Source organism: Sminthopsis crassicaudata, chromosome 1, assembly GCF_048593235.1.
Source record: "Sminthopsis crassicaudata isolate SCR6 chromosome 1, ASM4859323v1, whole genome shotgun sequence".
Lineage (NCBI taxonomy): Eukaryota > Metazoa > Chordata > Mammalia > Dasyuromorphia > Dasyuridae > Sminthopsis > Sminthopsis crassicaudata.
The window spans coordinates 222968111-222985092 of record NC_133617.1 but is presented as its reverse complement, the minus strand read 5'-3'; the positions used below and the strand labels follow the sequence as shown (position 1 = coordinate 222985092).

General features: G+C 35.4%; 1 protein-coding gene across 1 annotated transcript in view; it reads left to right on the top strand.

Annotated features, from left to right (window-relative positions):
• MTCL1 (microtubule crosslinking factor 1) overlaps nt 1-16982 on the top strand; it is a 159191-nt gene that overhangs the window by 124834 nt on the left and 17375 nt on the right. The window contains 3 exon segments of the mRNA XM_074275191.1: nt 30-287; nt 11199-11489; nt 16402-16433. Coding sequence (XP_074131292.1) covers nt 30-287; nt 11199-11489; nt 16402-16433 — 581 coding nt within the window.

The window sequence follows — 16982 nt, the reverse complement described above, 5'->3', positions numbered from 1 at the left end:
ATCACTTTATCCCTTGTCTTTTTTGACAGCTGGAAGGAAAGAATTCTGAGAGAAATCCCGGAGAAGTGTCTCCTTCCTTTGATTTAAAGGGAGCTTTTAGGAGGGAGAGAGAAGAACTCAAGAAACTACTTGCAGAGAGTCATGGCTTGGTAATGGAGCTACGCTGGCAAGTCCATCACAATGAGAAAAACTGGAAAAGGGAAAAAGTGGAACTTATGGACCGCTTAGACAAAGAACGTGAGGATTGGGAGCAGCAGAAGAAGGAGATGCTGCGGAGAATGCAACAGGTAAGGAAGGAACCACTCAGAGATGTAACAAATCCATGAGTGTAGGGTAATAAATTCACAGAGATCATAAAAATGAAAGAAAAAAAATAATCTCAACCATTTGGATGAGTAGTGGTTTGGTACTGTAGCCAGAGAATAGACTTCAATTCAAGAACATCTGGTTTTAAGCCCATCTTTGAACCCATTGACCCTGAGCCAGCCACTTAACATTTCAATGCCCCAGCCAATTCCCTCATATTAGAAATTGAAGATATGTGCATGGGGGTGGAATGTCTACATCTGGAGTTACCTACAATCTTGTAATCTCAAATCTGGGCCAAAAGTATAACGAAACCAAAGTTCTTTTGTGATTTTTGCCTCCTCGGAATACTTTATAAAAATATAAAAATTTATAAAAAAAAAAAGCAATGTGGGTAGTAGTTTGAATCGCAACTGAGATACTGTGTAACTTGAGACAAACTCTTTTTTTTTTAAGGGCAAATGGAACATTGTTATTTTGTTGTTGCTATTAAATTGTTTTCAGTTTTTTCAGACTCTTTGTTTTCTCTGACCCCCTTTTGGGGTTTTCTTGGCAAAGATATTAATGTGATCCATCATTTCCTTCTCCAACTCATTTTCCAAATGGCAAAACTGAAGAGCATTAAGTGACTTGCCAGTGATTAAGCCAACATAGCTAATACGTATCTGAAGCCAAATTTGAACTCAGGAATATGATTTTCTCTGACTGCAGGTGCTCTATACATTGTGCCATCTGGTTGCCCTAATTAGCTTTCAGAAAGGGGCATTTACTTGGGTGGTATAGTAAGAACAGTTAGTACAAAACATTTTCCCCAAAACTTTTTGATACATTCTCCCACAATAATGAAAATAATTCAAGAGAAAGTGAATTAAGATTAGGTTACATATAGCAATGAACACAACTGATATCTTCTAGGAATCCTGTTGCTTTAGTACTCAAAATGTTCCATTAGGTGTTCTTCTTGTCTTCTGGGCTATTTGTAGAATCTTGAATCTTCCTTTCTTCAATATGTTTAATTGGTCTTTGGTACCCAAGCAGACAATGCTTCTTACTGATGCTATCCCAGGGACACTTCTAAGATGGCAATAAACAACCCTCTGAAATTCGCCAGGTCCTCCTTAATTCGAATTATGGGGGAGGAAGAAAAATATTAAGAGAAAATGAAATTCTCCTTCCTACCCCATGTTATTCATTCTCAGGAGCTGCTTCTGCCACTAAGTTGTCAGCAAGGGAGGAAGGGATGGAAGGAGAAAGGAAGGAAGGAAGGAAGGAAGGAAGGAAGGAAGGAAGGAAGGAAGGAAGGAAGGAAGGAAGGAAGGAAGGAAGGAAGGAAGGAAGGAAGGAAGGAAGGAAGGAAGGAAGGAAGGAAAGGAGGGAAGGAAAGGAGGGAAGGAGGGAGGGAGAGAAATTTGAACCCCAAATGTGGGCAGGCTAACTTTTTAAGTGTACTGCTAATAATTTAATCAGAGTGAGTGCTTCTGCCTGAATTCAGATGTAGCCTAATATAATAAAGAAAGTGCTGAACAAAGCTGGAAGTCAAGATGTTCCATGATGAACTCGCATGCTGGGCTTAACCCTGAGTGGTGATCAGATATGACCAAAGCTAGAAAAGACAACAGCCCAAAGCCAATCTTTATCTGGACCAAAATATTCAAGAGAAAAAAGTCTTAATTGGAGATTAGGTTTTCACTAATATGTGCTGTCTTGTATATTTCCAGTCATTAGTGTCTACACTGCAGCTAATCTCTTGATATGATGTGACAGCAATCATTCTTGAATGATGCACAAATTACACTAATGCAGCCTTGGCTTTTATCCCTGGTTAGTTTTGCAAACTTTGCTTTTTAATTTGTGTCTGTGTTTCACATTAAGAAATGCTTGAGATCTTAAGAAATGTTATTAATCTTAAAAAATATAAGTTCAGAGAAATGTCAATTATTTTTAGTATTTTCCTTTAAATCATTGTTTTTTGGAAAAACAAAAGTAACATTTATATAGCACTTTAAGATTTGCAAATTTCTTTACATATTTTATCCTATTTCATCCTCATAGCAATTATTTAAGGAAAGTGATAGTATGTTCATATCATATCATATCCTGATTTTACAGATGGGAAGACTGAGGCTAAGAAAGATTAAATGATTTCCCCAGAGTAATAGGGCAACTAAGTATCTAAATCTAGAACTCAGGCCCCTTTCTTCAAATACAATGTTATTCATTATACCATCCAGGAAGCCCTGTTATGTGAGCTATTACTGTTTTTGTGTTTCTCAATTGAACATGTCGGTATTTGGGCCATTTTTATACTAAATTATTACATTGAAAAATATATCAAATGCAGGGAAAGACTGACAGCTTTTGGTTTAGGTTGTTTGGGACCCTAGTAGAATTCAAGGACAGTATAGATCGAGAGGAATGTTTGGGACTAGACATCACTTCTTTCTCCGTCTTTCATGGATTTTTATTACCCACCTTCTGGGTATTTGATGTGACTACCATTCCAAATTCCCAAATTCCTCATTAAGAAGAATACCAGTTATTTCCTGTTTTACTTGGAAGCCAACTGTAAGAGAGTCTTTAGCTTAACACCTCTGGGTACTCTTTGGTCCAGGTGGATCAATGATTAGTGTTGAAGTGAAAAGAAGCCTTTGTTCCCAGGGATTTGTTTGTTTTTTCAACTGATCTTAAAATCTTATCCTTCACCTCTCTGACTACTTTCCCAGAGCAGTCCTATTTGATTAAGTAATGCTTCTAATCTTTCAAACTTTGGAATTAAATATTTATCAATGTACAACTTCAGGTATCTTAAGTTAGCTATAATCTGAAAAGATCAACTAGTTACTGAATAGAAAGTCATCTAGCCAAGACCAATCTCTGTGATGATAGCTTTTTCTTGTACCTGAAAATAACTTACATGGTTGTCATGATTAATGCCAGGTCCCTTTTTGCTTCATCAGTGATAGCAAACATAATGATTTATTAGCTCTACCATAGCACTCATTTTACAAATCAACCTTCATATTTATAGAGAAATTTTTATGTAATTTAAAAATATATTTTATTGATATCTTTTGTTTTTACATCACCAGAATTTCTGCCAGTATTGCACTTCCCCCCCACACACCTCAACAGCCATTCCAAATTACAATATTTTTAAAGGAAAAAAGGAGAAAAAAGAGAAAATATCAGCAAAACTGATTAAAACATTGGAAGAATTGGGAGATATGTATAGTATCATAATCATGCACCTCTAACATAATTTTTAAGCATGTAAAAATGTTTACCTTTCCTAATAGAAAGATCAGCAAGATACATGTAAAGATGTATATATAGTCTCCAAGATAGTCTATGAAAGAAGCAAATGTTCAATTTAACTGGTTGAACCAAATACTTAAAAATGGAAATCTTCTTTTCAAATTGGCATCTATTCAAGCAGTGACCTCAGAACATCACCTTTTATAGTATTATATCCTTGAGTAAAAATGTGTTCTTAACTTACATATGAAATTAAATTAGGGGTCAGGTCTATTAGTACAGTGCTTTCTCTGCTATTCTTAGAGATATATTTGTCCCTAATGAGCTTGTACTTTGTACAAAAATAAATCTGTTCTTTCTCCCCAAGTATTTAGCATTTCAAAGTAGGATTTTTAAAAATCATGGTAACTAACCTTGCAAATTAAGATAGCAAAGGGACATTCCTTGTATAACAGGAAGTTGGCAAAGGTTGTTCCATTAGCCAGTTTGTTGCTCACTCATTAAACTCTTAGTCACACATTCCTAAGAGAAGCAAGGAGCATGTCAATGACTGTTCATGGAACGTTTAACAATGTGTGGCCTGGCTACACAAATGCTTTGTAAGCCTCATAACCTTGAATAAGATAGCTTTATACAAATGGTTAAGAGTCTCTCTAAATCCATTTTCCACATTGGAAGCATATGTTTCTTGCTTATCAGTGGTCATAAAATTCCAACATGATCTCTCCACCATGTAGGACACTTTATATGATGGATGTCTACGATGATGCAACTAAAGCCTTGTTATGAATGTTATCTCCTAGCATGTCTTCTCACATTTCAGGACAGATTTTTTTTAATGGATTCTTCCCTTAGAGTTAGTTGGTTTCTAGTTCATACAGACTTTACAGGACTTATTATTTTCAGCTGCAGTATAGTGAATAGGATATTAACTTGGGCTCAGGAAGACATGGTTCAATTTAGGCTCTTAATAGCTGTGTGACCCTGGGAAAAGTCACTTAATTTTTCATAGCTTTCCTCTTATATAAAATGAAGGGGTTAGGTTAGACTCAATGAACTTTAAGGTAACTTCAAGCTCCGTATCATCCTATGAATCTAAGACTTTGAACACTTAATTCTTCCTTCTGTGATACATTTAAATTAGCTGTCTGTGCAAGATGAAGTCCAGTCTCTGAAAGTCTCTTTGTAATGTATAAAGTGTTTCTGAGGGTTAACCAGAAGCCTTCTTCTGATACACACTGACTGTGTGGCTGTGGGCCAATGTCTTAATGCTTCAGTGCTCTGTGTCAATATTGATGACTGTTGCATGGTACATTTTAATCTGAATTGGTAGAAGGAATTTCATTATCTGGAATTTCCTGTACCAGTAAAATTACAGGTCTGGATCCATTCCAAAGAATTTCCATGATACATATAGTTCATTTGTGCTACTGAAAGGCAAATCCTTGTTTTCCCATCTCATCCACACTAAAAGTAGTCCTATTGGCCAGTAGGATGTAGAATCCTTTATACTCTTAAAAATTATTGAGGATTCCAAAGCCCTTTTGCTTATGTGAATTACATCCAGGGTTGTTCTGATAATGTTTAACAATTAGCTTTCTAGGAGGGAAATGTATACATGACACACTTTTAAATTTAATTTGCATTATTCACATTTTCTCCAGTACTTTCTTAAAATTAGAAGGTCAATCAAACATAAATTAAGCCCTGATTTGTATCATTTGACACAGCTATCTAGTGATGAATGGAACACTTAGAGTCAAGAAGACATCGTCCTGAGTTCAAATTTAGCTTCAGACACTTATAGCTGTGCGACCCTGAGCAAGTTACTTTACCCTGTTTGCCTCAGTTTCCTCTTCTGTGAAATGAGCTGGAGAAGGGATTGGAAAACCACTCAATATTTTGCAAGAAAACTCTAAAATATGGTCACAAAGAATTGAACATGACTGAAACAACTCCAGAAAAAATTGCTACATTCAGACATCTTAATAGTATTATTAAAAATGTTTTGACCTCATGAACTACCTAAAAGGGTTTCAGACATCCCTGAGAGATTCCTACTTTGTGAACCTCTGCTCTAGAAATAAGAGAATTGCACTTAGAATCAGAAATTCAATACTTGGCTTTGATTTTTCCAAGAACTTGCTCCCCGGGGAGTAATCATAAGACAACTCATACTGCTTCTATGAACCTCGGTTTCCTTATCTATAAAACAGGTAAAATAATATTTGTACCTCCTATCTCAGAGAGATGTGGTTTTTAAAAAAGCACTTTGTAAATCTTAAAGTGCCTTTGAAATAATGAGGTGCCATTGTCATCACTAAAAGTCAATCTCCTTCTAATGGAGATACTCTAACTTGACTTTAGCAATAGCTCTGACCAGCTAGCATTACTGTAGATGATTCTGAGAAGCCAGAAAAAGTTCCAGTTCAAATGTAAGTTGCCCAGTGCTCCCCAACTCTATTACTGAAATCCAGACAGGACAGAGCCATGGAGTCCAGTACCGGTACCACTTTTTCTGTAGGTCCTAGCATAGACTTCCAGTCAAGATATTGCTGAGTCAAAACCAACAATTGGAGGCAAAAACAATGGGAGATAAAGCCAGGCTCCTATTTAGGGTTGTTGAATATTTTCCCAATTACACTTGGGGCATACTGTAAAGTGACTGACTGTGCTATATTTTTTAAATGGAATTTATTGCTATTTACCACCTGTGTGACTTTCAACAAGTCTGAATTTCTTCACCTGGAAAGTGAAGTGGTTGGATTACAGGGCTTCTCAGGTCCTCTCAGCTTTAAATGTCTGATCCAATTATCCTATGGACCGGTATTCCAGTCATGGAGCACTGTATGCTTTTCTAGAGCAGGAGAAATTCACAAACCCAGGGCTTTTCAAATTTTCAGTGATCTGGTCAATCTGATAGTAGTTCAAATCACAGTGCTGCTTTATTACAAAAACTCTGATTAAGATTGACTCAAAACTTTGGCCAGAACTGACTCCCACTTTTGTAGATCCTGTGCAAATCCAGAGTGATGTTCCTCAATGCAGGGAAGTATTTACTTTATATTATACTTTACGTGTCTATCAAAACATGTTATTAGCTTTTTCTTCCTATAATATTTCCCTACCCTCTCACTCAAGACCATTAATTCTTCTATGTGCTCTCTTTAGTTCTTTCCCCTGACAGTTTAAAAATACTCATGTGACTTCTTGGTCTGCATTCACTTACTAAAAATTTCTGCCTTTTGGGGGGAGGTTTTTGTTGTTATTTTAAAATTTTGTTAAGAATTGCTTGTCTTCTTGTTGGTATTTTTGACTCTTCTTCACACCTCTTATTATCTAATCAGCAACCAAAGCCTGCCTATCGAATTCCATGTCATCTTTCCCATCCTTCCTATTCCTACCCCATTTCTACCATATTGCCATATTTGGATTTCTTATTGGATTTATGTAAGGTACTGGAAGTGAGTTCTTTTCTCTCTGCCTGCTATCCAACTTAGTCTAAAGAGAGGTGCCTAGGACACTGAGAAGTTAAGTTACTACCCAAAGTCAAAGAATATGTGTTGGGGACAGAATTTTAACCTTGGTGTTCCTGACTCTAAGACTAGCTTTTTTCCCATTACATCATATTGTATCTTTTATTGCAAAATAGTTATCTGTGCTTATATGTTATTAACTTGCCAGATCTTAGGCTCCAGTGGGGTCAAGGACTGTGTCTTATCTAAATTTTGTGACTTTTCCAGACTAGCACACAGTAGATATTTTACTAATTTTTTGGATAGAATTGAATTTTTAAAAGGGCAGAGGCAACATCATTGCATTGATACACTGAAAGTAAAGGGAAAGAAGAAAAAGAAAGGACAGCAAATAGAAATAAAAGTTAAATCAGTAGCCTACTCCTAAAGCCTATGTGCTTGCAAATAAGCTGAAACAACTCGAGATTGTTATGGCCGAAAGGTCTCTTATATGTCAATATATTTAATCACCTCATTTTGCAAATGGGGAAACCACAGTACACAAAGTTTGAAATAACTGCCCAGAGTTACACAGCTAGTGAATACCATTAAGAAAGATTGGGAGGTGGGGGGAGAAGAAGAGTAGTAATACCCTTTGTTTTCAATATTAATAACAAACAAAATAGTAAATCAAATTTAAATAGCAATTTGTGTGATTTTACTGTAACAGGAGACCTTTCACATATTGATACCTGCTCTCCAACTTATTATACCTTAGAGAAACGTGTCAGAGGCACTGAGTAAAAGTGACCCATCATGGCCAATTTATATCAGAGACAGGAGTCTTGGTCCTGGGCCAATACTTTTTTAATGGATAGAGTCCTTAATGCTTTTCTCTATCTCAGATTTGGGGTTGGACCAAAAACCCCACCTTCCTCAGCAAAATCTGTCCAATTCTGTATGGCTTTACATGGGTCATCCTCACACACAAGCTGTCCACACTAGGAAACACAGTTGAGTTTGTGAAAAACACATAATCTCAATTTGCAAATCTCGATTTGCTCCCAAGGAATTAATTATATTAGAATTCCCTGGCATCATTTCAATATTTGTGACTGAAAATCATTATTCTTCCTTGCCTTTGGGTCAAGTCTAAATGTCATTTAGTCCTTTAAATATTTTGCTTATTAAAAAAAAGCAGTCAACCCAATAGAATTTTTGAATTTGTCAGCCAATAAAGGACTCATTAAAAGTAGTTAAGTAAAAATATCCTTAGGTCTAGTGTTTGCTCATGCATAAATACTAATAGAAAAAGGCAATGACAACAAAAATTACAAAAGTAAAATGTCAGCAAACCTTATGAAGTTTTCCAATGAAACAAAGCTTCATTAAGAGCAAGTTCTCCACCTATTTTGGCAATTACTTGTTTGATGTTGATACATTTCCCTTGCTCTCAATGCTGCATGGACCAAGGCAATAAGCAATTGAGGGCAGCCATGGAAACAGTGTTTGACCACATGCTCAAAGTCAAAATGAATTCCAGGTGGGCCTAATAAATAGTAAGAGGTAGCATGATGTGGCAAGATGTGATAGATTGGAAATTAGAATGAAAAACACATGGATTTGAATCCCAGCTATGCCATTTGTAAATGTATATTTAGGACAGGTAAGTGAAGTGGTGAATAGAGTGACAGACCTGGAGGCAGAAGACTCAATTTCCTGAATATAAATCTGGCCTCAGACATTTACTGTATGTGTGATCCTGGGTAAGTCACTTAACCCTACTTGTCTCAGTTTCCTCATCTGTAAAATGAACTGGAGGAGAAATGGCAAACTACATCATTATCTTTGCCAAAAAAAACCCAAATAGAGTCATGGAAAATTAGACATGACTGACATTACTCAATAACAAAATTTTTATCTATGGACAAATGTAAAGGGCTAGAACTGAGCAAATGCACTTGGATAATGGAGCACATGAGACTAATTACCAATTGGACAATTCTCTATTAACATGTTTGAAGGATGACCCTTCCCAACTATTCGGTGCTGGCTGTATGGATGGGTGTGGACAAAAGAGGGGAAGTGACATGAGTGGGTGGAGTAGGAGGAGGAAATTGAGTCATTCTCCTGGCTGTGGAGAGACAGGAAGGAGGTGTGGAGATTGCTAGATCTAATCCCTTGACCTCGACAGCAAAAGACCAAGAATAAAGACTTTTGATTATCCTGACTCTGGCTGATTTCTGGGAAGACAGAGTTCCAACAGACAAATAATACTTCACACCTCTGGTCTTTAGCTTTCTCATCTATAAAATGAAGATGTTGCATTAGTTAAGTCACAAACTCTAAATATATGACAGGAAGAGAACTAAAAAGAAATGCAATGACAAATGAGGAATCAGGTCATCTTTGTCAGATGTGAGTATAAAATCAGAAGACAAACTATTTGGAAACGCATACCAGGAAGTGAATCATGTCCCCTTCAAAATAATTGTTATCATAGAATAATAAGAATATAGATTTTAAAATGGAAAGAATCTTCAATGTCATCAAGTCAAATCCCCTCAGTTTACAGTTGAGGAAACTGAAACAAGAAATTAAATAATTTACTCAGGATCACTGAGTCAAAACTAGGCCCTCAGACTCCATATCCAGAAATCTCTCCAGAACCTGGTACAAGAAATGAGTTCAGCAAGGATTCCATTCAAAATTCTTGGGGAATGCTGCCTTGAAAACTGCATTACATTCTTTCAGATATTGTTAGGGTAGGGGACTTCATCTTTTAAAGATGCATTTGATTTTTTAAAATATCCAAAAATCATTCATAGTCAAATATAGTGAAGAAGGTAGGCAGATTTTGGGCCAGAACCAAGGTGTAACTTACTCTAGGTATTGAGGTCAAGGTTCCTCTTCTGTGCCTCACTGACCCTCAGGCAGTTCCAAAAAGAAATTCCAAAAGTGATGGCAATATCATTAAAATAAGTAGGTGACCCTTTTGCACTCATTTGGAAGTCTTAGTTCTGATATATTTAGGTTGTTGCTTTTTCAAGCAATGTCCTCACTTAATCCAAGTCCTTCCTTGGATCATTAGATCTATATTTTAGTTTAATTAATTTTTTAATTTCTTTTTTGTATTGGACATGCAGCACCTTTTTTGCAACTTAGAGTCTAATAATATACAGGGGCACTGAGTTTTACCCAGGATTACACAGTATGTATTAAGACAGATCTTTCCTGAGGCCAGAGCCAGTTGTCTATAACTATGTCGCCCTGCCTTTTAGCATTTATTTCAATTAAACATAATTAGGGAGAATAAATAGACTTATTCTAAGCTTTATTAGGTATAAATTATTTTTTTAAAACTTCCAGAATCCTGAGATTGACAGTACCTCTATTACCTCACTTTAGCATTGAATAATAAAGCATTGACAGTCATCCAAATTTTCCTTTAAAAAAATCTTTTGGTTTTATTTCTTGGGCATCAAAACAAGATGACCTGAGTTATTTGTACAAGCTCTCAAAACTTAATGACATAAACAAACAAAAAAAAATAGAAAGAAATAGAGTGCTCTCATAAATGAAGATGTAACAAAAATGCAAATTAAATTGTTGTGCCAGATGAATTTTATTTTTTTTCCAATTACACATAAAGGTGATTTTTAACATTCTTTTTTTTTTAATTTAGAATTTTTTCCACAGTATATATGCATGAGTAATTTTTTTATAATATTATCCCTTGTATTCATTTTTCCAAATTATCCCCTCCTCCCTCCACACCCTCCCCCCGATGACAAGCAATCCCATACATTTTACATATTAAGTTCCAAATTTTCTTACTCTTTCCTAAGATGGTAAGCAATTTGATATAGGTTACATATGTGCAGTTATGTAAAACATACTTCTATATTTGTGAAAGAAGAAGCAGAACAAAAGAAAAAAAATACAAAAAAGTGAAAAGTGTTTTAATCTATATTCAGATACCATCAGTTCTTTATAATAAATAATATAACTTTGGCACCCAGTAGGGAAGAGGTGGAATGGAGAATGGATATGAAAGAAGGGGGAAGACTAGTATAGTGTCCTAATGTTCTATGGAACTAGTCCATATAAAACCCCCAATTGTGAGAAAGAAAATCTACTACAAAGCAATCTGTGCTAACTTTCTCTTCTTTACATTTTAAGCTACAGGATGGAATGAGCTACCTTGGAAATGACAGTTTCTTTAGGGACTCAAAAGAAGTCAACATCCGTGTATATTCCAACCAAGGGAGTCATCGTTCAATGGGAAACTGGTCTTACTCTGATCCAGATCCAATGCAGTTTGAAGATCAGACGCTGTCAAAATTGAAGCAGACTGACCGATGCTCTGCCACTGAGAACATCTTTTTGGATGCTTTGGCTTTGGATGATGAGCCCGATGATCCTCAGCCTCGGAAAGGGGGACGAGAGAAGTTTATCACTTGCCTGCATGAAGTAATCCTTATATTCTCTCTATTTTTTAATTGCTCTCTAATGAAGTAGTTCTAATTAAGCAATAATGGTACATGGTCCTTTTCCACAGCAGAAAGTATCAAGACAAAAGATAAATGAAAGAAAAAAGATCCTAAGACAAGAGAATAGGTGTTTCTATTTCCATGTCATCATTCCTGCCCATATTTTTATCCCTGCCAACATCATCAATATTCAGTTTTTCCCAGATAGATCCATTTTATTTTCTATGAAAGGTGAAGTCCTTTATGAAAACAGACACCATATTCATCATTGTTGTCAGTGGAACCAGTTCTAATCTTTAGTACACACAAAAGATGTCTAGATAAGAGCTATTCAAATAACCCAGACCCTAATGCAGAGCTCTGATTAGAGAAAAACATATTTTATCCATCCATATGAGACCACATTATGTAAAAGAAAGTATGCTATACTGAGAATGGAGAGACCTGGGTCTGCCCTTAATGTACTAGTGAGGCATCTTATAGTGAATAAAATGTTCTTTATAGGGTCAGGGAAATGAGTTCATTCTGCCTCAGCTATTACTAGCTATGGGACTCAAGGCAAATCATTTTGCTTCAATTTCCTCATCTGAAAAATGGGAATAATTATATCTATTTCACACAATTGTAATCAAATAAGATATATGTTAAGCACTTTGCAAACTTCAAAAGGCTATTTAAATATTAGGTGTTATTACACTGTGACCTCAGGAATGACAAAAATTACAACAGAAAAGCAAAAAGCTCATAATCTAATGGAGGAAGATGAGATTAAGTAATTTGCCTCTTTTAGGCTTCATTTTTCTGATAAGTCAACTAAGACAGTTGAATTAGATGATTCCCAATGTCTCCTTGAACTCCAAATTGTATAGAAAAAGTGTTCACAGTCAGAGCTGCCCCATAACAAAATGGGTTTCCTCAGAAAATAGTGAGTTTCCTATCCCTTGGAGGTCTTTGTAAAAATGCTGGATAATCACTTGTTGATGTGATATAAAAAAAGGTGCTTATCCAGTTTTATGTTAGACTAAAAGCTTGAAATACCTTCTAGTTCTAAGATTCTAGAATTGCATGAATCCTTAGAGAAGATATGAAATCTTGAGAGACAAGTTAAAAGAACTGAGAAAGAATGAAAATGAAATGTTCAGGTGCTCCCAGATTAGCACATCAGTAATCAAATGCAAATGAAAGTTAAGTCTACCTTCATTTGACTTTGAAAGTACTCATTTCCTTATAAGTTCCTTAAAATTTATAAGTTTCCTTAATTAATCCATAATTTTCCTTCTCATTCATGGGAATAGGAATAGAAATTGGATTGTGTTAAGAATGAGGAATATCTGAGATCTCTACTTCTATGGAATTACATTTAAGGAAGATGTTCCAAGTTCTCCTTTAGTCCAATGAAATCTTGAAAAGTCTAATCCAACTCAGGATTATTCTCAGATGAACACAGTGGTTAAAGAGACCTTCCACTAAGAGGCACAGGACAACCTGGGTAGCTTTTTTTAAAGTATAGGACCTCCAAGACAATGACAATGGCAGCTACCACTCCTAGCTCATGCTTCTATAGAAGTTTAAAGTTTACAAAGTGCTTTGCTAGTACTAGAGAGGACCTCATTTATAAACTCCATCATTGACTACCAAGGAAATCTAGAATTCCAAGAATCTTTTATATCAAATTATACTTTCTGTCTGCCTCAGTTTCCTCAACTATAATAGAGGGATAATAATGGCACCTATCTCCTAGAGTTGTGAGGAACAACTGAGTGAAGTGCCTGGTGTAAAGTAAGCACTTAATAAATGTTTGTTTTCTTCCTTCTAGAGAGGTCAGAAAGGATGAGGATTGAGAAATGGACATTAGATCTAATAACCTTGGAGAGAGCACTTTCTGTTGACTGGTCAGAAGTCAGATTGTAGATGCTTTAGGAAGGAGGATAAGAAGTGGAAGCATCAAGTCACTTTCTCAAAATGTTTATTCATGAAAGGGAGATTTAGAATGATATCTAGTGGGAATAGTAGGATTTTTTTTAAGGATAAAGGAGACATGGGCTTGTTCACGGGCAGCATGGAAAGAATAGGGAAAGGTTAAAAAGAAAAAAAAAAGGACAGCTAGTAATGAGATTTTATTTTTGACTGGCAGATTTACAAGTAACTAGATCTATGTTATTTAGCATTGGGATTATTCATAAAGGGTCTCCAATCATCAAGAATCACCAATCAGAGTTAATCTTTTGGCTATTTTTTTTTCTCCAACCCTTCCCCTATCTAATCAGTTGCTCCATATGTCACATCCATCCCTTTCTCTTCATAATACCACAGGAGTTTTGGCCTTCAAGACATCTCACTTGGATCACTAAAATAACTTCCAAACTGTTTTCCCTTTTTCCAGTGTCCCCTCTCAACAATCCATCTCCCTTCACTCATATGCCAAAAGAATCTTCCTAATGTATAGGGAACTTGTGAGTCCCTTACTTAAAACTCTTTAAGAGTTTCCTATTGCTTGTAGAATAAAATGAGAACTCCTGAGATTGGCATTTACCACACTAAAAATCCAGATCCTATTTGTTTTCTCATATTTTGTATTACCTTATTTCATATTATCATTCTGTGATTCAGTAACTGAATTGTTCCTTGAAACCCCTCACTCATCTGGAGTCTATTTACACATTAACCATCCTTCATAGGCCTTTACTGTACTCCCATTTCACTTCCAACTCTCAAAATGCTTGCCTTCCTCTAAGACTTGTCATCAAACACATATCTCCATTAAGCTATTTATGGTCCTCCTCATGGATAATGTTCTTTCCCTCATCAATTTTTCTCCAATTCTATTTATGTGTGTACTTGTTGTACCCTGAATCCTCACAATAGATTGGAGCAGGACAAAGATCATTTATTGTCTTGCACAGAGTAGGTAATACTTAATAAATGATGAATCGAATTGTTTCCAAATATGAATATGCTCAGGAAAATTCAGAAAAGGGAAGAAAGAGCTAGGAAATCCATAGTCTTTAAATCACAGAAATCTATTAACTGAAAGAAAAAATGCTTTTAAAAAGTCTTCACTCAGAGAATAAGAAAATGTCACTACATAATAACACATTTTAAAAATTTGTTGTATTATGTAAATAAGAAATGATTCAATCCTGAGAAAACTAAAGTAGATATTTGAATTAAATTCTATATTTATCCTCTTGGGACAGAATGGTGCCAGTGTGCCTTGTGTTTCATAGGTGTTTTATAAGAAAACAGAGGAAGAAGTAAGATTTTTGAATTTAGAAATTTTGCTACTTGGACTAAATAGATTGAGTCTCACTATATTCTGAAAAATTCTTAAAACTGAATTGCTTGAATTCTCCTAGTTATACCTTTCGCTCAAGCAATTGAGACATTGAATATAAAGGACAGATTAAAGAAATTGTTACTAGGGAACTATTATAACAGCTGCTTCATCTGTCAGGCAGCCTCCTACACATTTAATGGAACCCATTGAGTGAATGTCACAGTGTCTTTGTTGGAATGTAGGGAAATGTTGTGTTGGAGGAATAATTGAATTCCTGATCAGCAGTGTAGGAGATCAAGGCTTATGGACAGCCAGCCATACAGCCCAGAAATCTAAAGAATGGTCCTTCATGTATAGAGTTCAACCTTCCTGCTTACTCTGTGAAGGGCTTGGTAAAGGACCCCACAGGAAGGAAGATGTATGTGGGTTATTAATCTTCACCACTGGGGGAAGTGTCCACTCTAAAAAGATTATAGTTTGGGGTCATAGAATAAGTTACTGAAAGAGAAAAAGTGGGCAAAGTAATTAAAGGTAATATGGGGGCAAGGGTACCAAGTCCTGGAGGAAATTGAGAAATCTTATGTAGGTACTAGCACTTTGAATTAAGCCCTAGATGAAGTTTGGAATTCTAAGGATAGTCTTTGAGAAGAAATTTCAGTTAAAACCAAAGTTTATGGAAAATGTGGCTAATAATAATTGATGATATTCATATGGTCTGTTAGACTTTTAAAAATGCTTAAATCATATCATCTTATTTGAATCTCACAACAATCTTCTATATGAAATATAGGTTTTACTATTCATGTTTTACAGTTTAGAAAACTGAGGTTCAAAGATAATAATAGATAGCATTTTTACAGATATTACCAATATTATTCCCTTTATCCTCACAAAAAAACTTGAGAGATGGGTGCTATTACTAACCCCATTTTAAGTACATTTTAAATAACTTGCCCTGAGTCATATAGCTAGTAAGTGTCTGAAACCAGATTTAAATTCAGATAAATTCCTGACTCCAGGCCCAGCACTCTATTTCCTGCCTCTTTAAAAACTATAAAATGTCATGATAATACATGGTATTGTTATTAGACCCCTTTAAAGGAGCATGGAAGAGCTAACCTTCCCTGTGACTGTAGTTCCAGTTAACTTCCCTATCTCTTTATCCTATTATCACCTACATTCTTGCCATATCAATCTCCTAGAGTCTATGATGTCTAGATCATGTTTCTCTACATTTCTCTGGCCATCACCTTCCTCCCAAAATATATCTTGTTCCCCACTTCCTGCCATGTGCCTATTTAAGGTGTATTTTCATTTTAAAAATTATTGATGTTTTATTTTTCAATACATTTTTTAAATTGTCCTCACTCTGTGAGAACTATCTATAAATAAAATAAAACAATTACATAACAATTACTAACTACAACTAACAAAACCCAAAAGTACAAGGAACCTTATCTAAAAATGCATTCAGCATTCCATACCTGTAGCCTTCCATACCCAATCTCTCCACTTTGTTTATGAGGAATTTTCTCATGAGAAAAGCAACTAAAGAATGAAGCAGCCAAAATGGGATTTATCTTTTTTGTTTTGTTTTGTTTTGTTTTTCTTACAGGAAGAAGATAACTACAAAGGAAATCTTCAAAGGTAAGGTGAATGAAAATCACATTAGCTAAAGTAGGCCTGAACTGAATTTCTTAGTGATGATGCAATTCATCCCTTTTGTAATAGCCTAAAGGTCTCCTTTTCATGATTTTAAATATACAAATGTGATCAGGTTTTATTGTGTTTCATTAAATGATGTCATTGATCACAAATAACTAAAAAATCAAGCATGGTTTTATATCAAGGATTGGCCTTTGGTTTGGAATTTACCTAAACTGTGCTGTATTTTATATGTATGAAAGTTAAATTCACAATAGTGTGTCCCTTCTCAACATAAAGTGTAAGGAACTGTCTGCTGTAAGATATTTCATCCAGTTAAAATCCTGTATGAAAAGTTTTTTTTTTTTTTTTAATTTTAAGGATTACTGGTCATCTCTCTTGAGGAAATCATAAACAAAATAGTGGCCATGGTACACTGGAATGAGCACTGGATTTATTTTCACTTAAATCAGAGGAAGAGGACCTGGGTTCACCCTGGCTTTGCATCTTACCGCTTCTTTGACTTTGGGCAAATGAATCAACCTCTTTGGC